The sequence below is a fragment of the Triturus cristatus genome, chromosome 2_1, assembly GCF_964204655.1.
Source record: "Triturus cristatus chromosome 2_1, aTriCri1.1, whole genome shotgun sequence".
In the NCBI taxonomy this organism is placed as follows: Eukaryota; Metazoa; Chordata; class Amphibia; order Caudata; family Salamandridae; genus Triturus; species Triturus cristatus.
In genome coordinates, this window is record NC_140581.1 from 980,318,604 (window position 1) to 980,345,203 (window position 26,600).

Here is a 26,600-nt window from a genome sequence, read left to right on the forward strand (position 1 = left end):
TATACGCCATTCCACTCCACACAATGCTTCGCTATGGCACTCTTCACCACGCCAAGCTGCTGTATAGACACTGGCAAAGCCAATAGCTCTCCTATAAGAGAGCTATTGGCTTTGCCAATACTTCTTGTTGCAACCTGTGACTAATCTTCCCAATCTGTTGACGATTCACCTCTTCAAAAACACAAGCAGATTAATTTTAATTTACTATCCCTAAATGGCAGACGCCCACCAGGGAGTATCTAATTAAAAAAATAAAGAATATGTGCACAAAATGCCTTTTCAGTAATGAGCAGCTGCTGGGCTCTCTTGAAATAGTGGGTTTGTTTTTTAAAAAAAGGAAGAAAAAAAATGTTAAAATGTTTTAAAAAATGATGATGAGTGGTGGCAGGAGCAAAACATTGGCCAAGGGGATGAAGTTAACATCCATGAGCAGTGGAAGAGAGCAGGGATGGGTGGGTGAATAACAAAGGGAGGGGGTTTGTTAATGAAAAAGCCAGATGGTGAGGAGGTGGGGGAAATCAACTTATGAGCTGAGTGGTGTGGGGATATCAGATGGAAAGCCAAACACACGGAGAGAGGCAGAGAGCAAGAAAACACATGCACTCCTAAGGAGTGTAAAAAGCAAAAGAAAAACTAGTTCTGCTAATGTAAGCTAGGGAAGGAGACAAGTTACCCAATCAAAAGGATTGCAAGGAAGCTATGCTCCACGTAAGCCAGTGAGAAGAAAGCCAGCACATGATAAGCAATAGGCAAACCCAAAGCTTCACCTACAGACAGCTTCAGCTGCTGCTGAAAGACTGTTGTAGACAACACCAATATTTAAATATTGGTATTGGTATGGTGGACAACAGGTCTTTCAAAAACAGCTGAAGCAGTAGGTGAGACCTAAAAATGATGAGTGACAGCAACGTGTGCAGTAGTGTTCACAAAAGAAAACAAGAATATGCAATGCAATCGGTCCTGCATTTGCGAGAGTTAGAGCTATTGGTGTTGTAAATGATAATTTATTTTACCCATGTCTTTTTATTTAGAGTGAAGTGTATGTATGTGGTATGGAGTGGAATTATGTGTGTTGAATTGCAATTGTTAGTTGTTGAACTGTGTGGTGTGGAATTGTGTGGTGTGTGATTGTACGGTGTGTACAGTATTTGTGTAGCGGAATTATGTGGCATGGTGAATACATAGGGGTGAGAGCTGCATAGAATAGACACAAAGGAAGATAGAGAGTAATAGGTAGTTTGTGCACGAAGTGGTGAATGAACTCCAGACAGAGGAGCAGAAAGAGTGAGTGAGAAACATAGAAAGAAGGGGAGAGCAGACCTCAGATGTACAAAGAGGGTGCACCGCCTGTGTACGTTGAAGACAAACTAAGAAGAGGAGGAGAGCGTGTGCTTGAGAGACAGAAATTTGAAAAAGGCACGGGAAAAAAACTGTGTTTGAAGACCTGAAGTGAACCAACATGAGACCGTTGAGAATAATGTGCTGTGGTGAGGTGTGGTGTAAGTAACTTAATGATATTAATTGTAGTAGGATTATGTCACATGATATTGTGTTATGGAGTTAATTATGTGGAATTGTATTGTGTAGTGGCATATTGTGGATGTGAATTATGTGGTGTGTTAATTATTTAGGTATTTTGTTGAAATCAGAGTTGTGTATTGGAGGTATGTGGTGTGTTGTGGAATTATGTTGTGCAGTTTAAATATGAAGTTTGGTGTTGAATTATGTGGTGTGTATCAGAAAGGTGTGGAGTTTAACTGTGTGGCACTGAGTGAAATTATGCTTATTGGAATTATGTGTTATGGTATGTATTGCAGTTGTTTGGTTTGCTGGTATGTTACAGAGTGTATTTATGTGGGGTGTTTCTATGTTATATGTGCAGTGTAATTATGTGGCATTGAGTGGTATATGTAGTTTAATTATATCGTGTAGAATTGTGTGGTACTGAATTGTGTGGTGTTTATGGAAATATGTGGGATGGTTTAGAGTGGTATTATGTGGCATGATGTGGAATAGTATTGTAAGGTGTTGAATTATGTGGCTTGTAGCGAAGTTGAATTAATGTTGTGTAGTGTAGGTATGTTTTCTCGAATTTAGTGGAGATATGTGGAATGTAAATATGTGGGATGAAATGTAGGTTGGAGTGTAGTTATGTGTAGTGGAATTATTTGGAGTTTAAATATGTTGTGTAGAGTGTAATCACTGGAGTGTAGTGTAATAATGCAGCATAGTGATATGTGAAGTCGAAGCATTTGGCATGGAGCGGAGTTGAACTATGTGGAGGTTATTTTACTGGTTTGTAATTATGTAGCATGGATGTGTAGTGGAAGTGTGTGTAGTTGAATTGTGTGCCATGTTTAATGAGATGTTAAAATATGTTGTGTGTAGAGTATATATGCAGCATGGATTTGTTGGTTGTGGCACTGTGAAAATGCAAAATAAACGCAGAAAACAAAACAAAAGTGTATGTTTTTTTTAAAACATACACAAATATCAAGTTTCCTTCATCTTTACACAACAGCGCACAGAGTTACCTCCTCTTAGTGAGACGACTGAAACAAAACACTGTTGCAAAAACGTAGCAGCCAGGCTGGCGGGCTCTTTAACCTCAAAGATATTATCTTGCGCGATAACCGATTCAGACGACTACAGAGTGAATAGGCCCTAAACACGATAAAGTGCCCCAGATTAACATATGTGAAAGTGAGTGCACAACTCAAAAGGTTGTTTTCTCCTTTAAATTCGCAGCAGTCTGTGAGAACAGAATCCTTTAGTTACGAAGTGATTTGTATAAAGTTGTTCCAATATGCTGCAATTTTAAATATAAAATCGTGCTTGCACAACTACATACAATTTCACAAAACGGCTAAACATATTAAAACATGTTATCATTGAGGAAAATTTAAGCAGCATAATAGAATAAATAATTTTTTTAATAGAGCTAAACAAATGAAAGCATGTTATTATTAAGGAAACAAGCACAACAGCCACGAAGCGAGGGAATACGTGCAGCAGTAATACTCCATCGCCAGCCGCACTGGCTCTTCTAGAGAGGCCGCTAAGTGACCCTCCGCCCTACGGTGACAACAATGTTAGGCGTGCCTGGGAAGGAACCAAAATAAGTGTGCACCATGTAAATAAAAGTAAAATTTGTTACCCAGTATGGTGGCCGACAAACAAGTGCCTTGCTGATTGAATAAAAGGTGAGCAGCCTCCAAAATAGCTTAAAGAATTTTTACGCTTTGAAACAAGCGGCAGCTCTGATGGCAATAAAATACAGGAAAAAGCTGAACAGGAGGCAGCTGCAGCCCAAGGAGAGGGAGCGAGCGTTCGGATATGTGAAGAGCGGCTATTCAAAATAAAAATAAAAGTTCCTTGGCAAAAATAAAATAGTAAAAGCAGAAGCCAACAAGTCACAAGGCAATGCTCCAGAGGATTGAATGCATTGCAAAAAGGAGGGACGGGGAAGAAGAATTACCAACACCTGAGCAAGGAATTTTAAAAGACAAGCAAATGCACAAAAGACAAACGATGGGTGGAGTACAACCCCACAAACTACATACAGCAGATCATCCTGATAGCACAAGAACTGTTTAGGTGTGACCTAAAAACAGAAGCGATTGAGGAGTTTATCAGGATCTTTAACAAAATTGGTGCCAAGAACTGACATTCTAGGAGAAAAACGCCCGTTTCTCTTTCACAGATGTCATATATCAAAGTAATCCTTGGTCGCAATGTTATATTGACTTATGATGCCATGAACAGAGAACTCCCAGTTTAAAGCTGAGCAAGCAAGACATTGCAGTCAGAAATGGTATATCATGGGCAATAAACGTGTTTATTCGAAAACTGGGAGCTTGACAAAAGATGGTTTTGAGGAGTGCTCAATTGGAAATTAAGATGTCTCAGGCTGCTTGTCCCCTATATTTCCTGTAGTGTAGTTAAGGTACTCAATACTGACACTTTGGCTTTTTATGCCATCTGGTATCTATCTCACTTCTGACCTTAAAATAACAATTTCTACTAAGATGGCTCATAATGCAAAAAACATTCTACGGGGCAACAGCAAAAACAGTAGATCAGACCAAAGTTCCTTAATGCAACGTCTTTTAATGGCAAAGGAAAGTAAGCCCTATTTGGATAATGGGGGGGAAATTATTAAAAGGTACAACCCAAACTAACGACCTGTAACCCACATAAAACAAATATCAAGCAAAATGATACTCTTAAGAGACGTATACATTTAGTTAACAGGCATCGCACCATGAACATCTTCCTCCCTCTATAAGTACCAGCGAGTGACATGCAAGCTTCTCACGTGAATGTGACAGAGTGTGTATGTGTATACGTGTAAATGTGTGTACGTGTAAATGTGTGTACGTGTAAATGTGTGTACGTGTAAATGTGTGTACGTGTAAATGTGAATGTGTGAATGTGTGAGTGAGTGTGTGTGTGTGTGTGAGAGTGTGTGTGAGAGTGTGTGAGAGTGTGTGTGAGAGTGTGTGTGTGTGTGAGAGTGTGTGAGAGTGTGTGTGTGTGAGAGTTTGTGTGTGAGTGTGTGTGTGAGAGAGTGTGTGTGTGTGTGAGAGTGTGTGTGTGAGAGTGTGTGTGTGAGAGTGTGTGTGTGTGAGAGTGTGTGTGTGAGAGAGTGTGTGTGTGTGTGAGAGTGTGAGTGTGAGTGTGAGTGTGAGTGTGTGCGTGTGTGTTGACATCAGACGCCCCAGAAGCCCCTGTGCACGGTCGTCATATTTTAATTCTTTATTTGTTGTCTGATGTGGCTTCTTCATTTGGCTTAAGTTCATCTCCTTTCTCCTGTGGCAAGTGTCTCTCATTCTGGGGAGGAGGGAGGGTTGCATGTGAATCCACAAAATTCTTCAAGCTGTGAAAATACGCCTACAATACGCCTACAAGTAAGTAAACCATTTTGTTTTGCAGCATGAACCTTTTCTGGATTCACATGTTCTGCAATGACTTCTAGCTTTAATATCATATATTTGTCAAGGCAAAGCCTCCATTTTGGACTCGAGCTGCTTACTTTTTCCACTCAATGTCGGGGGGCTTCTGGTTGATATCGATCATTAAATACCTCTTCTTCGGCGCCAAAGCTTACTATTGTTGGAAATCCTTCCCATGCTCTGTATCATCTTTTGTCACCGTCTTTAGACCTGTGATTTTAAACAGGTGTTTGTCCCTCAATGATTACCCTTCTAGGAATATGATCTTAGTTCTTTTATTGTACTAGTCTGGTAGGTGTTGCATCAGATCTTCCATTTAATCGTATTGATATATATATATATATATATATATATATATATATATATCTCAGCATACATAGAACATCAGGCATAAAACACTTTAGTAACGTCACTCCGCTCCTATGATTTGCCTTAATTTGCAGTTAAGGTTTTGGTGTTCCGAACAGAATTTACAAGAGGCAAGAACGTAACCATTTCACAGAACAATCTCAAAATTGATGGAACAAAAATCAATTACATGAAAACATTTAATAAAGGAGTCTTATTTTAAAGTACAATTCCAACTTAAATGTACTCACGCAAAGTCTCCACCCAGAGTACACAGAAGATGTGCCCCAAAAACACTCCATAAGGAAAGGCCACCACATTCCCACGTCACCATCACAACACTACAATCAGGCGACCATCGGATCAGTTTTACAGCTCCAGTTTTGTTCCAAATATCTATAAAAAGGAGAAACAACCTGATAAATAAATTACTTTATCCAAAGGAAACGTGGCCATCTTCATTCAACAATGTTCACGAAAAAAGCACATTGTTAGTCTACTTGTTTTACATTAACATGCTGATCTTTACACGTGGGCACAAACATCACTAACCACACCCCCTGTGGCATTTAAACGCACACACCAGGCACCGCTTGCAGCCTGGGGATGCTGTGTACTCGGCTTCTAAAGCTGTGGAGTGCTCTCGAGGGCGGCCCACTCCATTCAAGCCCACCCTCAAGTTCAGGGTACATGATTTAGTAAGGTTAAGATTCAGTGGTTTACACAATAGATGCCAAGAAAACGGTTTGCCTGGAACGGAATTTTACCTATCTTTCTTCCATAAGCCTTCCCAGTTTTTACAGTCGACTTGTCCATCTAACGTCGAAACGATTCATTTTGTCTTTTATAGCTCCCAGAGTAGACGTCAAGAGTTCTACACTTTAACAATAGAAGCTTCTGGAAGAAGTGCGAATAAAATTCCTTTTCAGTCCCCCCTGCAGACCGCTTTCTTTGCATCTTCCTGCAAGGCTGTTTGGGGTTTATAGCGATACTCGTATCCTTCCTGATAGACAGGGCCTGGGGCTCACAAAGAGATTCCATACTTTACCAACACCCAGACTTAAATGCCAATACTGCGTTTTCACTGCGCTTACTTTGACTGTGCAGGGGAACAACTAGACACGAACTTCGGGGGTGGGGAGGGTGGCTTAACATTCCCAGCCAGGGCTGGCGCTAGCACTGGTCGCACACTGTCAAACAGTATTTTTTGGCGCCCCTCTCCCATTTCCTCCTTCTCCGTGAATTCCCTCACTACCAGTCACCAAAAATGCACCTCATCTCTCTATAGAACCTGACAAACATTAATTTTTTTGTAGCGCTACTCATAGTTTACTCACACTCGTTTCAGTGATCTGCATGGTACACCTTCTTTGTAGCAGGCGCATTAATCCTCTGCGCTGTGAGGGTGGCAGGAGTGCCCATGTGAGTGCACGGTGAGTGATGCAACAGTGTGAGAGTATGGTAAGAGGAGTGACTGCAGGGTAAGTGAGGTGACCATATGATTCTGGCTGCGGATGTAAGTGCAGAGTGAGACAAATTAATGCATGGTTATTGAAGGGCTTGTTTAAGTGAGATTGCAGATTGAGCAGTGAGGGGGACAGGTGAGTGAAATGTCACATGAGTGCAGGGTGAGTAGTGTGCTTGTGTGACTGCAGGGTGAGGTACAGGGTGAACAGCACAAGTGCACTGTGTGTGCATGGTGATCACTGTAAGTGAAAGGTGAGTGGGTGAATTGTGTGAGTACATGGTGATCAGAGTGAGTGCATGGTGATCAGTGTGAGTGCAGGGTGAGCGTGAAATTGAAGGACGGGAATGAGGAGTGAGTTGTCTGAATGCAGGGTGCATCCTCATACACTTTAAGTAACTCAGCATGTTATTGACGGCGGCCTAGGGTTTCAGATATACGTTAAACAATTGCTATTATGGCATTAAACAGGGATCAAGGGTGGAGGAAATAAATAATGTGCTGATCCTGCAACAAACTTCCAGTCTTATAATTAGGGTTTTCAGCTCATTATTTTGATGTTCCAGACAGTACAAAAGTAAACAAATAAAATAGAAAGCACTTTTCTTTTCCAGGGCTGACTGCATGATCCATGACTGATAATTAAAAGGAACAAAGACAGAAAAGTCACATTACAAATGAATGCATACTTTTTTATTTATAACCCTATTGTATCAAGATGAGGTCTTTGCAGGCTCTTTAAACACCACATGGCTGGCATTTTTCTTTTGGCAACCCTAGTTTATATTCCTTTTCATGCAATGCATTCTCACACTACGGCAGTAAATACAAAATACAAATGTAAGCAATAGGCAGAGTGCGGGGCCAGGGGGTACTGGAACCAGAAAAAAAACAAGCACTGGCATAGCCAATAGGTCTCGCCTTTGTGACCTTTTAAGTGTTTAGCAAAGTCTTATTATACGCAACCACAAGCATTGTGTTGTGTAAAATATTGATTTTGTGTTTGCACTCTTGACATATGTCAACTAGTATGGATGGTATGTGACTCTCACACCTTGTATCCCTCGTTGTCTTATAACATTTCCTGCGCATTAGAAAGTAAATGGTCTTTGAAAGACCTGTGAAGTACTCTGGTGCGGCTGTGTGTGTGCCCAGGAAGCTGTTTTGTGGCTACTTTACTTCTTTCCTCCCATCCAGAACGACAGGCACTCCTTAAGCGGAAGGGTGTGGTGCGTTTCTTGCGTGGACAGCAGGAATCTCCGGGAGAGGAAAGGTGTGCACAGGAGGAAACTCTTCAGATGAAAGGTGTGCGGATAGGATCGCTGTATGACGAAAGGTGTAGACAGCGGGAATATCCACAGTGGGAAGTAGGAATCTCCGCAAAGGAAAGGCGCGCGGAGAGCGAGATTCCACAAGAGTGGCAAAATGGGAACAGAGAATGATTCTACGAAAGTGGAAACGAGCGCAGACAGTACAATTTGAGGCAAGCAGCGAGGTGGGCGGAAATTAACATTTGCACAAGTGGAGCCGTGTGCAGACATTAACCTTTGTTGCAAGTGTAGAGACGCTGTGTTGGTGGTAAGATTTCCCACAAGTGAAAGGTGTGCAGCCATCAGCGTTCTACACAAGGGCAGAAGTGTGCGGAGGGCAGGACTGGATGCGGGGGCACTCTGTTCGAAGGGAAATGTGCACGCGAGTGTGACACAGCAAAATGGTACGGAGCAGGAAGATACGCGGCTTGAAGGATTCATGGCAAGAAAAACAAACATTTGAATGCAATCGCGGCACGCATGTTTTGGCTGTAAACATCTCAAGCTAAAGCGCGGTGCCACGATTGCTTCAAAAGTAAAGAAATAGAGAAAACAAAATCTATTTCTTTACTTTTGAAGCAACCGTGGCACCGTGCTTTAGCTTGAGATGTTTACAGCCAAAGCACGAGTGCCGCGATTGAAAGCAAAGTAAACAGGTAGTTGAGAAGGGATACCAGGCAAATACAAACAGCTGTTTTCAAGCACTCGTGCTTGTGCTGGCATCCACCATGCGGGAGCGAGCAGCGGCGTGCGGGCCATCTGTTTTCAATTAGCGCGCACACCGCTACTCGCTCCCGTAAGGTGGATGCCAGCACAAGCACGAATAATTGAAAAGAGCTGACCAATCTCCTAGAGCAGCGCATGACCTAATAAGCCTCTGTAACCAGTTTACAAAGGTATGTAAATATGCAAATGGGTCTTTAAAGACCTGTGAAAAACTCTGGTGCCAGAGATAAGACTCCAGACACTGCCCAGCCGAGCCCACAGCAGCTCGAGCTGCTGCAGGCCGGGCTGAGACACACGACAAGGAAGGGGGGGGGGGGGGGGGGGGGGGGGGAGGCGGGGATTGAAGCCCTTTGGGCGTTGCACGCCTGGTACTGTGCAAGGCATCTAGATACTGGTGGAAATATCCTAGGATGACGCAATTATCCTAGGATGAACAGGAGTTTTCCTTTTTTAAAAGTACTTTCATACTTATTTATGTCCGCCTATATCAGAGTTCCCAAATTTGGCAAACATGCAGCTTGGGGAAAGGGAGGAAAAAGATGACTTTCTTGACATTTGAGTCACGTTACGTACGAACAAGACCTCCCCTCCTTAAAGCAACGCAGCGCTGAAAATAAAAAAAAAAACAACGATCTAATTTCCGAGCATATTTTTCATTTCTTCATACAATGTATTCTTCATGTAATCGGATTCACTCAGAGATACATCATTTAAGCACCTCTGCAATTCCAGGAGGATGGCAGATGGAAAGGACAGCTCAAAAGCAGATGACTGCAGTAGGAACTGCCCCGCCAACTTCCCTAGAGCCCACACTAATCTTTATGTTTACTTATTTTGGGTGGATAAGGAAATACTTTTGCCTGACCTTAAATAGACTTTCTTTCCACTTCTTAATTACATTAGTAACATGTAAGACAGCTCAGCGGGGTAATAAATACTCTAGAGGCCAATGTCGCTGTACATCTTGCAAGACCCAGTTTTAAATACCAAAGAGAGGTGGGGGTGATTCCGCTCTTCATATTCTTGAGGAGAGTAACGTGCATCACTGAGATGGTCGACAGCGGCGGGTTTTCTTTAAAAATACTGTGATTATGTGTATTCAGTTTGGGACAGTCCCGTTTGTTAAAATAATCGCCTTCACTGCCACCCCAAAAGAGTACCTCGAATTGGAACTTGTTTTTGTTTTTACAGTAAAACAAGGACTGCATACTCATATCTAGGCTATAAACTCCACCCCCACCCCCCCAAAAGAAAATTCTAGACCATTCCCTTATCTATCCCTCCACTATTCCTTTTCCATCCAAATAACAGACTAACATGTCCACCACTCAAATTAATTGCATAGTTCCCTATACTAATTCCCACTAATCCTGTTTGGGTTCTGGAGTAGCGTGCTACTCACCGAAAAGCTCTTCAACTCCTCATCAGAGGTAGCAAGTGCTATACAAATGCAAACCTTTTTCCCTCTTCTATCCCTCCGCTATCCTTCTCAATCCAAATAACAGACTAACCTATCCACCGCTCAAATTACTTTCATATTTCACTATACTAATTCACCACTAATCCTTTATGCCGAAAAAGCACTTCGATGCCTCGTTGGGGGTAGTAAGCGCTATATAAATGCAATTACAACACAATACAATAAAATACTCCATCTAAAAGGTTAGAACAGACTCTGCACCTTGAGCGTTGGTGGTCTCTGGGTCACTGCAGGCTCTGGCTCCATGCATGGCTGAGAGTGGCAACCACCTCTCCCCATCGAACCTGCAGAACAAATCTGTCCATCCGGCAGTGAGTTTTAACCGCTGCTCAAACCAGACTCCTACATCAAATTGAGGCCACAGCGCCCAGAGCTAGTTGACAGCAAATGTAAACTGGAACCACTAATGCCATGCCGGTGATGCTCATACTGCCGAACTCAGAAGGAAAATAATCTGAGCGGCACCCTTGCTGGGTGGATAATGGGGTGGATTGCAGCACTATGCAGTATTAGTACCCAAGCTATCTGCACCATCAAGTCTGGGGCCTATTTCAGATGTCGCCTACTGACAGCTTTTAGCAGTCTGCTGGGGAAGAACTAGCTTGGTTGGCGCTAATACTTACAGTGGGCTTTGGGCCAACCCGTTGCTTACCTTTGGTAGGCTTTCTTGTCAATATAATTTTCCTGCTTCATGTTTGATTGTTTTCCTTGCTCTTCTTGTATTTATCCCTCCCTTAAGCACAGCTTCTTTAGTGTCCTTCTTATTGGATAACTTGGACCCTCCACTGCTCATATTCAGGGGACTACTTTATGTGAAGTGCATGTCTTATATAAATTTCTCCCATGTGTACTGCTTTCACCCTCAAAAAGCCTCTCTCCTTGTTCCTCTTCCTCAGTTCATTCTTTGCTTCCCCATCCCTTTAAGCTATTTTTTGTGCTTTATATTTTTTTCTCCTCACCCTACCTCAGTCTCTGCCACTGCTCCTTTGCCCACTCAATCTCCGTTGCTACCCCCTTGTCCCCCACCTACTGCTCCTCGATTTCTCTCACTAGTTTTCAATTTTTTTTGTAGGGCTTGGCAGCTACAATTTGCCTCTGGGGCGCTCACTTTTCCAAATGTGCTTTTGCACACCTTCAATTTTTTTTTCCATTCACCGCAGATTGTCTTCCAGCATCTAGTAAAGGTAAATTTTAAAAAAAGAAAAAAATGGTGGCCGCATTATGGTGTTTGTGCATATGCATGTTCAGTGCTGTATGCATGCATATACAACTGAGGATGATCTGAAAGTGGCAGCAGCAGCTAAATGCCTTAAACAACATTTATGCTTCACTTCGGCAGTTTTTCAGTTTGTTTTATTCTGAACCTTTTCCTCTGCGCATTTCTTGTTCTCCTTTTCAGTTTTTTTTTATTTACAGATATGGTTTCACCTAGGATATCTGCGGCTGCAGCACTGGAACAGATTATAGAATGCTGTTCAAAACTGGAGCCAGATCATGATCCAGAAAAGGAATCTGAGGTTAGATGTGGCAGGGATTTCTCTGTCATAGAGGAATCCTCAGATGATCTGGCAATGAAACTTCTATTGTTGTGGAGCCGAACTATGTTTCTGTTGAGCAGGAACTGCCATCTCAAGTGGTACGGGAACATCAAGCCCATACACAGTCTGTCAGACTTGTGCCTGGTGGAGTAAGTGCAAAGGATCAGTTAAGGTGGGTTACTCTGGATGGAGTCTAACCTGTTCTTAAGCCTTTTACTGAAATAGTTTGTTGTTCTTTGGACAGAAACAATTACACTTTTATATTTCTTTTCAATCTATTTGTGGATGATGGGTTTCTCAGCGAGATGGTTGTGCAAACTAATCTATATGCCGAGCAGTGGGCACTTTTCATGATATTTTTAGTGGTTTTTCTGAGTCATTTGTGGTGTTTTTAGTGAGGTATGCATGCACGATAATGGTGTCATTCAGTATTGTGAGTGGTTGATTCACACTGTCGGACCACTGGTGACTGTCTTGTTTTTATGTCCAATTTTGAGTTCCGTATAAGGATTTTGTTTCTTTAATATTATGTTTTAAGGGTCTATAATTGGTGTTATCACAACACTTTGTCGTGAAGATGATCCCACATACTTGTCTTCATAATGGGGCACAAATTTACATTGGATCAGAGAATACTAAGTTTATAACACAGACAATGAAAATTAATTGAGTGGTGTCCCTTGCGGACTCTAGTCGCCATTCAATATATCTGAACTGCTGTGACTACTGTGTCAGCTAGGGGGTGCTTTCCTATGTGACCCAATAAATGGATACGCATTAACAAACAAAGGATTCATTGTTTAAATACATATTTGTTGTTTATACACCACTATGACATATTTCACAAAGTAGATCATATTGTCTGTATTATGTACTTTCATTTGAAATGGTGATTAGATATATTTGATACTAATCACATAACTAAGAAATATTTTGTTAAATCATTTTGTGTTTTTATTTGAAAGTACCCAGTCTCCACGGGGGATTATTGGGTTGTCCTATTTTTTCAAAGTAGTATTTGATGCAGCACATGGGCAGGCTACTGCCCCCATTAAAAATCCACCAGTCGATTCCAACCACTGTCGAGGAGTTGAAGTGTTGTGGTCTTACACTGCTGATGGGAATTGTTTATAAACCACCTGTGTCCTCTTACCAGACTAGTGACCCATTACTGTGTACTCCAATGTACTCTGCTGCCATTAATACAGATCGTTTTTGCTTCAGTGGTGCATGCTGAATTTCAATGACAATACACAAGCTCATCCCAGAGATTGTTCAGACTGTGATAATCTGTTCAAAGTTTGTTCTGTGCAGGAGCATTTTGGTGGGAGTTTTTCAGAAATCTATACGCCTGGAAATAGCATAGGGTTAGATGAGTCCTCAGTGTTATACAGGGGATGGCTGCTGTTTAAGCTGTATGTGAAAAGAAAAAGAGCACAGTATGATATGAAGTTGTACCTACTTTGTGGAAGTTCCTACAACCCAGGGGTCTACACTGGGAAGGACGGTAGCATTTTACCACCTTGTTGCCCTGTGTCTCTAAGTACCAGGGGTAAAGTTCTTTAGCTCTTGTGCGTTTCCATTGAACAATGGTTACCACTCACATTTAGATCATTTCTACATTGTAACTACACTTTTCAGGAAGTTGTTTTCTGTGGCCACTTTAGCTTGTTGTACAATTAGGACCAATAGAAAAGGGTTTCCCAAAGAGCTGGCCGCTAAGAAGCTAGTGCTGTGAAGTACTCTAACCATAAAAGTTCCAAGACTGCACGGACCTGCATCCATTGACAACAATGCTGAATGTGACAATGGTTGTACGACGGTACAACGCTGGTAAATACATAGCATGCGTATGGCTAGCATTTTTTAGCACGCATGTTTTACCGCGATTATGCATTTACATCGCATGCCAATACCACTCACTGTTTTTAGATTTAAAAACAACGTATTTGTGGGGCAGAAACCCCCCAACTTACCTTAATTACGTGGTATTGGCATGCGTCGTTGTAAATGCATATTCGCTGTATAAAATATGAGTGCTAAAAAATGCGAGTCAAAGGCATGTAATGTATTTACCTCGTTGTAAAGGATGTTTCCCTGTGATAACATTTCTAGTGTCACAGTAAGGTCAAGTAGCAGAAGTCCAGAAGCCTACGTGTGTTTTTGACAGTGGGAAACAGGTTTGGGCTTGACAGGCATGATCAGAAGCATCAGCTATATAATGCTGCACGTAAGGGCAGTACTCGTTATAAGAAGCTGGCTGTGCACCTGATGAGAACTGCAACATACAGTGCATATAATATGTATTACAAAACAGCTAGTGGACACAAGATGCACTTTCTTTGACTTTAAGGAGGCAGTCACCAGCAGCATTGTTTTAAATGAAGCGGGAGTTGTGCACAATGTGTTCGACTATGTTTTAAGAATGCTGACACTTATCCGAACTCCTGCAGAGAATTTCCAAACTTCTTCAGAGAACTTCAAAGAAGAAACACCAACATTATCAGAAATGTGAAGTTTGTGCCAGAAATTGGTTCCGGATAGAGACCAGGTACTACTTTCTTCTGAGTCTTTCAAACTTGCCTTGTGCCCCCGCTAACATTTCAATTTGAACCAATCAAAGTTGAAAGTCTGGAAACTCCTTGAGAAAGCAAGCTTTGTGGTCGTACACATTGCTTAGGATTTTTATATTTTTAGGGAGCTTGTTTTTTCCAATGTTGTTTGAATGGTGTTAAGTAGGAGTGATAAAAGCATGTGAGTTCGTTCTGCATGTATGCTTCACAAGTGAGGGCGCATTGTGTATTACTGTGAGAAACTATTTTGAGGAAGTTGGACAAGTGTTGCGGCTGAGATGTGGACTGCCCAGTGTGAATGACTTTGGCTTATTGACAATGTAGTTTGTGGAAGCGTGATTGAGTGCCAGTAGGCAGTGTGCTGTTTTACTGAGTGGTAGTGTGCTTGTTTTCTAATGATAATCGGAGTGTTGGGTGGCTTGCACTGTGTGTGGTGGTAAACTCCTGAGTGCGTTCTTCGAAAACAGGAGAAGTGGATCTGTGGGGTTGTCAGTATGTGATGTGGTTGGTTTCAAAAGGGATGTATGAATGGACGATAATACGGTTGGTGTCATGAAGTGTCATTGTTGCTCACAACGATGTGAGCAATGTGCCAAACCTACCTTTCTGAAGGAATAGCTATAAGTAGTTGTTAATGTGTTTTGGTATGAGCGCAACTGCCGTGGTTCTGTAAAGTATGAGGTGTCTCTCTTATAAGTGTATTATGTATATCCTCCTTATAAACGTTTTGGTGTTCTAGCAAACTTGATAGGGACTTTCCAAGGAGAAAAGTTATGTTGGTGTTGGAGAGGAAGAGCATGCCGATTGTCATATAGCAAGCCTAGCCTGAATCCAGGAATCTAAATAATTCAATAAAAAAATCCGTGGACACTGCCATAGTATGTTTTGGCCCTTTTGCGTCTCGCGCAATTGGCTCACTCACAGATGTGGGGAGACCGCTTTTATTGAAAGAAAAGGGAGAGTGCAGAAAAGCAGCACATTTGTTACTAACTATTGAATTTCTCTACATTTTTGATTTCCAAATGTACATTTTGTAAAATACCCTCATATCGGCAGACATAATGGAGAGTAGTACGAATAACCCCTATTCCTAAACTCACATTCTTGGGCACATTTAACAGATGTGCAGCTTTTGTTCATACACACTTTTCAATCAATAGACTTTAACGTATAAATACACATTCTTTTAATCAATATAGGTTACATTATGAACTGATGCATGGTCGAACCAATGAAAAATTATTATACGATGCAACTCGGATGACGGCTCTGGGTTTGACGACTTTAGGGCAGTGCAAACGGTGCAGCCGCACTGGGCGCTGACCTGGGAGTTGGGGGGAGGGGGGGGGGGAGCTGTGTTTAGCAATAAGTGACGATTTTTAAAAGCCTGCTGCAGAGTTCCTTATGAGTCCAGTTTTCAGGTAGGAATAAAAATGTCAAGATAAATCTAGAGATTAATGTTTCTGCTAGAGATAGAGAGATCAGAGTTTTGTCTAGTGGCAATTGTGACTCGCAAAAAAGTAGGGCAGAGGGTTAATTAATATGCCTGCTGCAAAGAACGCGTACAGTGCAGATCACAGATCTGTATTTTATGTGGATAGCGGAGACAATAACTGCTTTTGACACAGAGATTCTCTGGTTACCGCAGTTCATAAGATACAACCTTAATATAGGATGATGACTGTTACGCGTCATTAAAGAGCTGTATGCAAACTACATGAAATAGGTTAGGAAATAATGTTTTTTCCCCAGTCTTTAATGATCTATTCCTAATGTTGCTAAAAAGGGTTCATTTGCGTAGATGTACTTTCTTGTTAGTTAAGCCAGCCTTTGACAGTGTTTTAAAACGAATGAAATGTATGTGAGAAAGGGGCTATGGAGAAAAGAGGGGCATTTTTACCCGGCGATTGTGAGGGAATGCTAAGAGGAGGTTATGTGGAGGGGGGACGCCAAAAATGATTGCCACACCGGGTGCCTCCAGCGCTGAAGCCGACTCTGACAAACACTCTATAAATCTGAAACTGAAAGAGTTTGACTGAAGTAATAGAAGGTGACTTTTGTGCCTCGACCTTCAGGACAAACACTTACAGATGACCACATTGCCAACTATTTAAATTTTCTTCCCGCTTACTGTCACTATCATTTTAATTTGAAACTTTTGATTCTTTGGGAAACCCATGAGCAATAAACACAAATGACTCCTGCTGAATTCATAATTTCATTCCACTTATCAGAAATGTATGGCTTTCACGCCTCTTCTCGCAAACTACAAGCAGGCAGAAACCACAAAAATAGAAAACTGATCGCCTCACAGAAAATTACACAATTGTTTTAAAAAATAAAAAAAAACTGATTGTATATAAAAAACGGGATTAGGATGATCCTAGCACAGCAACTCTTCTATATGCCACCTTCAGAAAAACAGTAACTTGTACACCACTTTTTATCCATTTTTTGAAAAAATAAATTGCCACATTGTCTATTTTCCTGGTTCCCTCCAAAGAAAACCTTTAGAATCCTCAACATGAGGGAGGAGGAAAAGCACATTTGGTCAGGATATCTTTTGTAGGATATAAAGGTTATATTTAATTGCAACCTGCCCCAAACGTCAATAAAGGACTTTGTAACAAGAGGAAGTCACAGTAATAAAGGATGCAAACTTTCACTCACACTCGTTGCCATACTTCAAGACAGGATCTCCCATCATTCTGGATGCAAGTTCAGTATGGGTTTTGGCGAGGCCTAGATGAGCTATGTTCAGTTGTATGCTGTCTCTGTTTTCAAGGTGTGCCAGGCTGGATTAAAATTGTGTGGCCATGTGTGAAAATCTTTATTTTACCCCCACTTTCTCAAGACTAAAATATGTAATTAATGAAATTCCTATGGCTTGGTCTATTCTTCTAGATATTCAGAAATCTATCAGATTCATCAATATGTTTCTGCCTATATGATGTGCCAGTCTCTGGTCACTAAGCTTTATCAAAACGTTGACCCTAAAAAGGTCCCATTACACTGGACTATGTCTAAGGGAAAGGGGCCACTGATCCATTGTTTTTAAATGCACGCAAAAAGGATCCTACTTTCTGGTAACAACCATCTACCCTAATTGAATTTTTAATGGCCTTATGACCTGGGTACTCCCTTCAAATGTTCCAGTCATTGAGAACCTAGGGTGTCATTCGATTCCAACTCGTCTTTTGACCTTTAACACCACACATTACCATCTATATAACCTTTCTAAGATTGGGTCCTGTTTAAGCACACCTGCTGATATGCAATTGATACAAGCAGGAGTACGTCTAGACTTTCATACTGTTCTATAGGGTACTTACATCTGTCTCAAGGCTCAATAGGCACACGTAAGGCAGTCCACATCTTTATCAGTTATGAAAGCTCCAAATCGAAGATCCATAAAAATAAGGGTCTTGTGTATAGAGTTGAAAGACAAGGATGGGTTGCTTCCTCTGTATATGATGAGCCAATATCAGTTCCAACAATATACTAGAACCTTGTCCCCATTGCAGATGCAAATCTCATTGTTCCAAAGTGGCAATGTGTAAAACCAGGAGGGAAACTCGTAAGTGTTGTAGACGGCAAACTAATGAATCAGCCACCTACCTCTTTGTGCCGCCTTTGAAACTTTCAGACTTTAACATGAACCTCTTGATAGTGAGCTGTGTGGTTTTTTAATGTTTCCGTAATTGTGTTGTAAGAGGTTTGGTGGTAGGAATATCAAAGACTCAGAATGAGGGGTACATGTTAGATGGTATTTTATCATTTATCCGATACCGGTTTTTGTTTGCTCAATGGAGTTTGATCTGCTCTACCACTGGTGTGAAGTATCAAATAAAAATAAAAATCTTGTGGTGTGATCAGGTGTGTGATTAAGTAAGGCTGTTTTTTACAAGTGAACCTCCAACAAAATATGTGAGGCCATCACTGTGGCCAACGTGTGGAGGTTTGTGCTCCCTGTGCCATCTAACTCACCCATGAAGTCGGTAGCCCTCGCTGTACGCTGCCCAGTGACTGTTCCCCCCCCCCCCCCCCCCAAAAACCGGGTCCAGGTCCAGTCATTCCACATACACTGCTGCATCTAATGAAGATAGGATCCTCGACAGATGTGGTCTTTGGAAATCTGCTCACAAGTGAATCAACAAATCCCATAGCCTGGCCATCAAGCTCTTGGTTCCCACGGAGGGCCTTGCAGTCAAGGTGGGAGCCCGTACTAACAGGTTAAACTCCTCCCACTCCCCTTTAAGGTATAAAGTATGGTCCCTGCCACCAATACCAGATGTCACAAGGGATTGCCTTGAAGACAGTGACCATGGAAGTCACATTTGTCAGAAAACAACACTCGTTCTTCCCTACCTCCTCAGAGATTCCACTCTATTAACGCATGCGTGGTCAGCCAATCAGATCACAGTGAAACCACTAGGCATACATAAAAACATTCTCTCATTGGTTCTTACATCACTCTTTCTTGGATGAGGAGGATACTTATTTTGATGCCTATGAAATCCCCAAAGTGCCTGGGGTTTGGCCTATAAAGCACTCAATAGTAACAAGCATATCCAGAGGAAGGGTACCCTGCCAGTATTTATCTTAGGGTTCTAAAATATTGGAACTTGGAAACAATGAACCTGCAAGATACAGGAATCCAATGCCGGTGCTTCTTCAAATAGACTAATAAAGCACGTTTTCATTTTAGCATTCATTGAGTACAATCACTTATTAAGATAACGGTTGTACAAATGCCGCTTACCGGGATATTGTTTGGGTGTTAGCTCCAACTTGTGTGACAGCTGCATGGCTCCTGTGGCATTATCAATCGTATAAACTTGAACAGAACCGCTGAGAAAAGTAATAGAAATGTGTACAAATGTTAAAAACCTCTACAGAGTCCGGCATGTATAGATCTGCCAGCTGGTTCTCAAGCAACCAAACATATTTAACAAAACAGACACAATGGCGAAATAAAACGTGGACATTGTGTTTTGCACAAAAGATACCCGATGCTAACCAATTCAAAATTGTCTGTTTAAAGCCTTCAAAAACGTTTTTATATCTATTCTGCATGATACCCTTTGAAAGTCCATTTCCATCATTAATGACCTAACCCCTGCACAATTGCTAATTTGGGGTGCATTCGATTGACTCAATAAGGGAGTTCACCAAACAAGCTTGGAGTTCATCTATTATTAAGGACTGAAAATGAAAGAAGCAACAGATGTGCTTCTGGCACCAGCAATTTGGGTTTAACAGAATGCAAATCCATTCCATTTTATAGTAGAAGAACACTAAACATTTTAATGCCAATAGTTCACCTCTCGTCCGCTTCAAACAAATGTGTCAACATCATGCACACCACCTACTCCTATCAGAAAGAGTGTTCATTGAGCTATCGAACCTACGAGTGTGCTTTCAAAGTTTAACCCCATTTGGAGAACAATCCAGGCACACTGGTCCATGTATTGAAAGATTTCTTTTGTTGTTTATATTTCAAACACGTCATCTGGGCCGCCTACATTGATGAATTCATAGCCGTTTGTGGTGGACTGCTTCTACTCTCATGTACCCGCAGAGATGCGATGTAGAAACAAATGTATTGGAACCTACGGGCAACAGTTAAAAGTACTGCTTCCTATACATTATGTTGGATGCAAACTGCCAGCAAATACTTCTTTCAACAAAAGAGTTTTTTCAATACTTCAAGTTAGTTTGCTCTGTGTTTTCTCCCATTTAGGTGAATTGTTGGATATTCCCTCAACAATAGATACGTTGCCTAATCAAGTGAAAACTTTCCCCTTGATGCCTTGAAAAAGCATTTATTTGCACAGAAGACGTCAGTAGCCATTTCCAGTACAATAAGATTAATTGAAACTACTACTTATGAAGTGCGCCAGTTATTTTAGATCAGCTGGTCTGGAAGTAGACCTGACCTTTTAATTTTTCTTTCAGCGGATTTTAAGTCAGACCTCTTCATCTGCTGGTATTTACCTACGCCATTCACATTTTTCTTTTGCCACCATAGCACAAAGCATGGGGGCACAGCATCAGTCCACTGCAGCCTCTGGCTTATACCCATGCCTCACTGTAACAGCATTCAGCTCTTGCAGTGTGTACATCCACACAAAAAGTAGTCGTCTTCAGTGTCAGGGACTACTGCCCCAGGTTTGCTTTTCCAATAAAAAAATAAAAAAGTATTTTGCCTTGAACGTTTGTTTTACGTTGGCAAGGGCTCTAAAATCCCCCCAACACTGCTATTGAGTGTCACATGTCTTCATTGCATGCATAATTTAATATTTTTCCTTAAAAATAATACATTGGCTGCTGACGAATACGCAATTTCTGCATGTATGAGTGTCCATTTTTAATGTTTTTCACTTTTAGAAAAATCACGTATATGCCCAAGTAGCATGCCAAATTTCAATGTTTTCTGAAATTGTTTGTTACAAAAGCCATTTCAGGATGCCAACAATGTCTGTGCTTGCATGGGAGGCAATCTTTGAATGTTTTTTGTAATAATTTTTTTGATAGACCTTTTGCAAACTAAACAAGCATTAGAATAGCCAAATAGTCGTCAGCCTAAACCAGACCTACCAGCATTATCAATACTTGTTACGGAATGCTTAAATATTACATCACTAAGTTGGAATAAAGAGCCAGGCAAAAATGTGTCATTCTAGAAAAGTGAAATGACCAACACCCAGGTAGATGTGAATACAGGGGTTTGAAACCTACTTCTTAAGTATGTCCATTCTTGCCATAAATGTAACCAGCACCAAGCAATATTACCAAAAAAAGGTACACAGGATGTGCAATTAACATCATTCACACTACAAAATATGCACGTCTGCCGTGGCATCTGTTTTTTGGTTGGTCCAAACTATTACTATCTTCATAAGAAATATGCTCTTTTCCAATGCCAACTGTGCCAAGACTCATCGTTTCTTCCATCATCTAAACGTCTTGCAATAGTAGGTGTGGAGAAAATGATTATCTCTAGCAAGCCATATTTTTCCCCTGAAACACAATTATATTCCACATTACGGGCACACACATCTTTAGTTCAAATCCAAGGGCATACTTAAAACCACTTGTAACTATGGGTGAGATTGTCATACTCACACCACAAAGAAGCACCTCTAAAAGATATGGACAAGATATGAAAAATGAATATGATCTTATTTTACACTGCACCTTTGCAAAAACTGGTTTCATTCGGCTACATGGCTTGGAAAGATAACTGCAAATGTCAGACATGGTTTCTGCAAAACAGCAAACTCAAAAGAGTATTTATGCTGTAAAATCTTATGTCTGAGAACCCAAAGCATAATATCCCCCGGCAAACACATTTCTAAAATAAAGACAGCCCAATGAATTCACGGATGGATAGTTTGCATAAGGTTTAACCGTGTATGTGTTTATTCTTGTAAAATGACTGGCACAGCCAGGCCAAATTCAGATCCAAATATCAGAAATTCCATGGTCTCAACGTCACACTGTGGGTACTGTATTAGCAGTAACTAAATGATCACAGAGGAAGGCAAATTAACTTCAAATGAACCCAACACACCAGTAGACACGTCAGAATAATGTAAAAGGTGATGTCATAATTTTTCGCATCTCACGCCGCTTGCAATTGTCTGCTAAAAGCCAATGGCATCTTTTCCATACGATGGGTAGATTCCAACACTAATTTCGCATCAATGAGAAAGGCAGGGTGGTGATCTTCCCAACGTCCTGAAAGCCAAGCTAGACATCAACACATTCACAAACCACAGCACTACCCATGCAACAATATGTAATTTTTCTTATGTTCATTTGCACGATACTGAGTATCATTTGTACGGTTCCGTGTTCCTTTTAGCTTTGAGAACCTTCTGAAGATCTGGAAGACATGCTGAGCAGTGAAAGTGGTTTGTTGACATTCATTTGATGGTCTTCCATGTTGTGCCCTATAGGTAGTGGTGGAGAGGTTAGGAATAGGCTAAAAGACCAAACTTAGTAAGCTACATAGTTCAAAATTCTACACTTCATTCACAGACTTCACGTGTGACTACTAAGCATCGCAGAAGCAATCAAGATCAATTTGCTTTAACTAGACGATCTCACGCTTAGATAGTCAGATGCAGCTACAAAACACTGCACAGCAAACCTTATTTTTCAGCTGGATATCCCCGTCATACTACACCGTCTAGGTTACCTGCCAAGCCTCAAGGTGGGCTACAGAGAGGGACAATATTCTGTGCGAACTGTGTAAAAAAGCCGACATTCCTCTCAGCTATTTAGTCTACATTTGTCCGGTCCTCTTAATGGAAAGACAAAACCTACTAAGGCAACTGTTTAATATAAGGCATATATCAACATGCCGGCAAGCGATTTTTCGCTCACTGACCTTATTTTAAACACACGTTTGGTGAAATTTCCGATGCCGGCAGGAAAAAAACTAAACATTTGAGTATGAAACTGTGCCTGTGAATGTGAGTTATTTAGTCTGCGATATTTTAGGTTTCTAATTTTTCTATAAGCTATAGGATTTTATTAGTTTCAAACTAATTCATCACACATTGCTGTACACTAATGTCAATGTTTTGTATCTATTCATGCGAATGTTTTAAGTTATTATGCATGAAAAAAGAAATTGGCAATTTGGCCTGCATTGAAGTGAATAGCAGCTCACCATTTAAATAGCTATTATTGCTCGTCACAAATGGAACTCAACACTTGTGATATGAAATGCTGAGAGAGCCCGCACTAGCTGAACTGCAAAGAGATCTTCCCACGAGCCAAACCACTAAGATATATCATAGAAGGCAACCTCCAATTAGACGAATATGTTGGCTAGATCATTTAACCAAATATTACTTCAATCTTTACACATCATTTACAAATCAGTTAGAGGCAATTACAACCGGAACATGTGACCACTGCCCCGTGAGCTCTGTATAGAGTACAGGGATTGGATGGCCATCAAGCTTTCTTAACACCTTTTTCACTCACTGACACGCACTGTAAAAAACTCGCAGTGCCCTGAGCCTCAGCTCCAGAGCTCTCAAGTGGAGTGGCATAGAGTGGCGTGGCATAGTAGAGTGGCAGTGTGGCTTTGCATAGAGTGGAGTGGCATAGAGTGGAGTGGCATTGAGTTGCACTGAGTGGAGTAGAGTGGAATAGAGTGTCAGAGTAGAGTGTTGTCGTGGAGGGGTATAGAGTAGAGGGGTGTAGAGTAGAGTGGTGTAGAGTGCTGTGAAGTGGCGTGGCATACAGTGGAGTGGTGTAAAGTGGAGTAGTGTGTCAGAGTAAAGTGGAGTAGTGTGTCAGAGTAAAGTGGAGTAGTGTGTCAGAGTACAGTGGAGTGGGGTGAAGTTGCATAGAGTAAAGTTGCATAGAGTAAAGTTGCATAGAGTAAAGTTGCATAGAGTAAAGTTGCATAGAGTAAAGTTGCATAGAGTAAAGTTGCATAGAGTAAAGTTGCAAAGAGGGAGTGGCGTAGAGTTACGTGGCGTAGAGTTACGTGGCGTAGAGTTACGTGGCGTAGAGTTACGTGGCGTAGAGTTACGTGGCGTAGAGTTACGTGGCGTAGAGTTACGTGGCGTAGAGTTACGTGGCGTAGAGTTACGTGGCGTAGAGTTACGTGGCGTAGAGTTACGTGGCGTAGAGTTACGTGGCGTAGAGTTACGTGGCGTAGAGTTACGTGGCGTAGAGTTACGTGGCGTAGAGTTACGTGGCGTAGAGTTACGTGGCGTAGAGTTACGTGGCGTAGAGTTACGTGGCGTAGAGTTACGTGGCGTAGAGTTACGTGGCGTAGAGTTACGTGGCGTAGAGTTACGTGGCGTAGAGTTACGTGGCGTAGAGTTACGTGGCGTAGAGTTACGTGGCGTAGAGTTACGTGGCGTAGAGTTACGTGGCGTGCCATAGAGTAGAGCGGATTAGAGTACAGGGGCGTAGAGTGGAGTAAAGTTTTGTAGAGTAGCATAGAATGGAATGGCATAAAATGGAGAAACATGGGGTAGAATGGCACAGCATAGTGGCACAGCATAGAGGCGCAACATAGAGTGGCGCAACGTAGAGTGGTGAAATGTAGAGAAGCGCAGAGCAGCACGGCGCAGCGTCCAAGCGGAGAGAGAGTCAGAGTGAAGAGAGGGGCATTGAGTGGAGGGAGGGGCATAGAGTGGAGGGAGGGGCATATAGTGGAAGGAGGGGAGTAGAGCGGAGTAGCATAGAGTGGAATAAAATGTCCTAGATTGGAGTGGTACAGAGGAGTATTGTGGAGTGTCGTAAAGCGGAGGGGAGAGGAGGGTCATAGAGTGTCGTGGAGTGGAGTGGCATAGAGTGGAGAGGTATAGATTGGGTTGGCATAGAATGGCATATAGTGGAGTAGTGTAGTAGAGTTGAGTAGTGTGTCGTGGAGCGTCCGAGTGGAGTAAAGTGGCATGTAATGGCGTAGAGGAACCTGCATAGTGTGTTGTAAAGTGGCGGTTCACATAGCGACGAGGCATAGAGTGGTAGCGTGGAGTGGTAGCGTGGAGTGGTAGCGTGGAGTGGTAGCGTGGAGTGGTAGCGTGGAGTGTCAGAGTGGAGTGTCAGAGTGGAGTGTCAGAGTGGAGTGTCAGAGTGGAGTGTCAGAGTGGAGTGTCAGAGTGGAGTGTCAGAGTGGAGTGTCAGAGTGGAGTGTCAGAGTGGAGTGTCAGAGTGGAGTGTCAGAGTGGAGTGTCAGAGTGGAGTGTCAGAGTGGAGTGTCAGAGTGGAGTGTCAGAGTGGAGTGTCAGAGTGGAGTGTCAGAGTGGAGTGTCAGAGTGGAGTGTCAGAGTGGAGTGTCAGAGTGGAGTGTCAGAGTGGAGTGGATGGCCATGGAGGGGCCAAAAGCGAAGTAGCATGGAATGGAGTGCAGCAGCGTGGACTGGCCCAGAGTGGAGTTAAGTGTCGTCGAGTGGATTGTCGTGGAGCAGCGTAGAGTCGTAAAGCAGTGTGGCGTTGAGTGAAGCAGTGTGGAGTAGAGTCGTAGAGTGGAGTCGAGTAGAGTCCTGGAGTAGAGTGGCGTAGAGTGTAGTAGAAGAGACTGGTGTAGAGTGGCATACAGTGTCGAAGACTGACGTGAAGTACAGTGGTTTGGTATAAAGGGAATAAAGTGTCAGAGTGGAGTAGTGTAGAGTGGAGTGGAGTGGCATAGAGCGTCATTTAGTGGAGTGGCATAGAGTGTCATTTAGTGGAGTGGCATAGTGTGTCATTTAGTGGAGTGGCACAGTGGAATGGAGAGGCGCAGCGCGGAGTGGGATGGTGCAGAGCGGAGTGGAATGGTGCGGAGCGGAGCGAAGGCGAGTGAAATGGCAGAGTGGAGTGTTGTAGAGAGGAGTGTTGTAGAGAGGAGTGTCATACAGAAGAGTTGTGCAGAGAAGAGTGGTGTAGAGAAGAGTGGCGTGACGTAGCGGCATGGAGTATAGTGGAGTGACAGAGTGGAGTATGCATGGCGTGTTGGCGCACTGCCATTACAGACAACACATTTTCAATCGAAATAACCATTAGATTTGCACATAACGTTTTACTGATAAAACTATACGGCACACAAACCATAATGTGTGGAAATGGCATCACCTAGTGTACTGATTTGTTTTAATTGCATTAAAATATTTGTTTGACCAGACTTCAGAATTACAAAAGAATTTGCATCATTTGTCGTTTCCTATTTCTGATATATTCTGAACTATTCTGAAATAGTTTTGCAGTTCATTTTCAGACATTAAAATTTTGTTTTGCTAAGAATAACCCTTTCTTTTCCCACCCCAAACACCAAAGATTGTAACATAAATCCTTTCACTTTGAAGTCAGAGAAAGAAAAGTAAAGACTAAACTCCCACAGAAGACAGATCCTGACATTTGACCTCGAATGCAAAGCAATTGTGACAAGATCAGAACAAAATTTAAAGGTCTGTTTACAAAAGCGAGCACTGGTGGAAGGATGCAGGGAGCGAGAGGTGGTAAACCAGGTATACTCCACGGGAGGGGCAAAGAAATGCTGGACTGTCTAAACGAAAGAAGACGGCAAATAGAAAGCAAACAAATGTGATTTACTAACCACAAAGCCAATGGTAAGCAATGGGTGGAATTGCATTCCCACGGAAGCTTTCAAAATGTCTCAAACAAGTCTTTTCTGCGCTGTCTGGTAGGCTTTGACCTAAAAAGCACTCAGACAAGAAACCACCGAAAT

At 42.0% G+C, this 26,600-nt stretch overlaps 1 protein-coding gene across 2 annotated transcripts in view; it reads right to left on the reverse strand.

Annotated features, from left to right (window-relative positions):
- The window catches only part of RIC1 (RIC1 partner of RAB6A GEF complex), a 730,678-nt gene that overhangs the window by 265,439 nt on the left and 438,639 nt on the right, over positions 1-26,600 (reverse strand). For both annotated transcript variants that reach the window (XM_085634197.1, XM_085634186.1), the window contains exons 8-9: positions 19,158-19,246; positions 5,555-5,699 (exon numbers count right to left, since the gene is read on the reverse strand). In XM_085634197.1, coding sequence (XP_085490323.1) covers positions 5,555-5,699; positions 19,158-19,246 — 234 coding nt within the window. The remainder of the gene's footprint in view (positions 1-5,554; positions 5,700-19,157; positions 19,247-26,600) is intronic.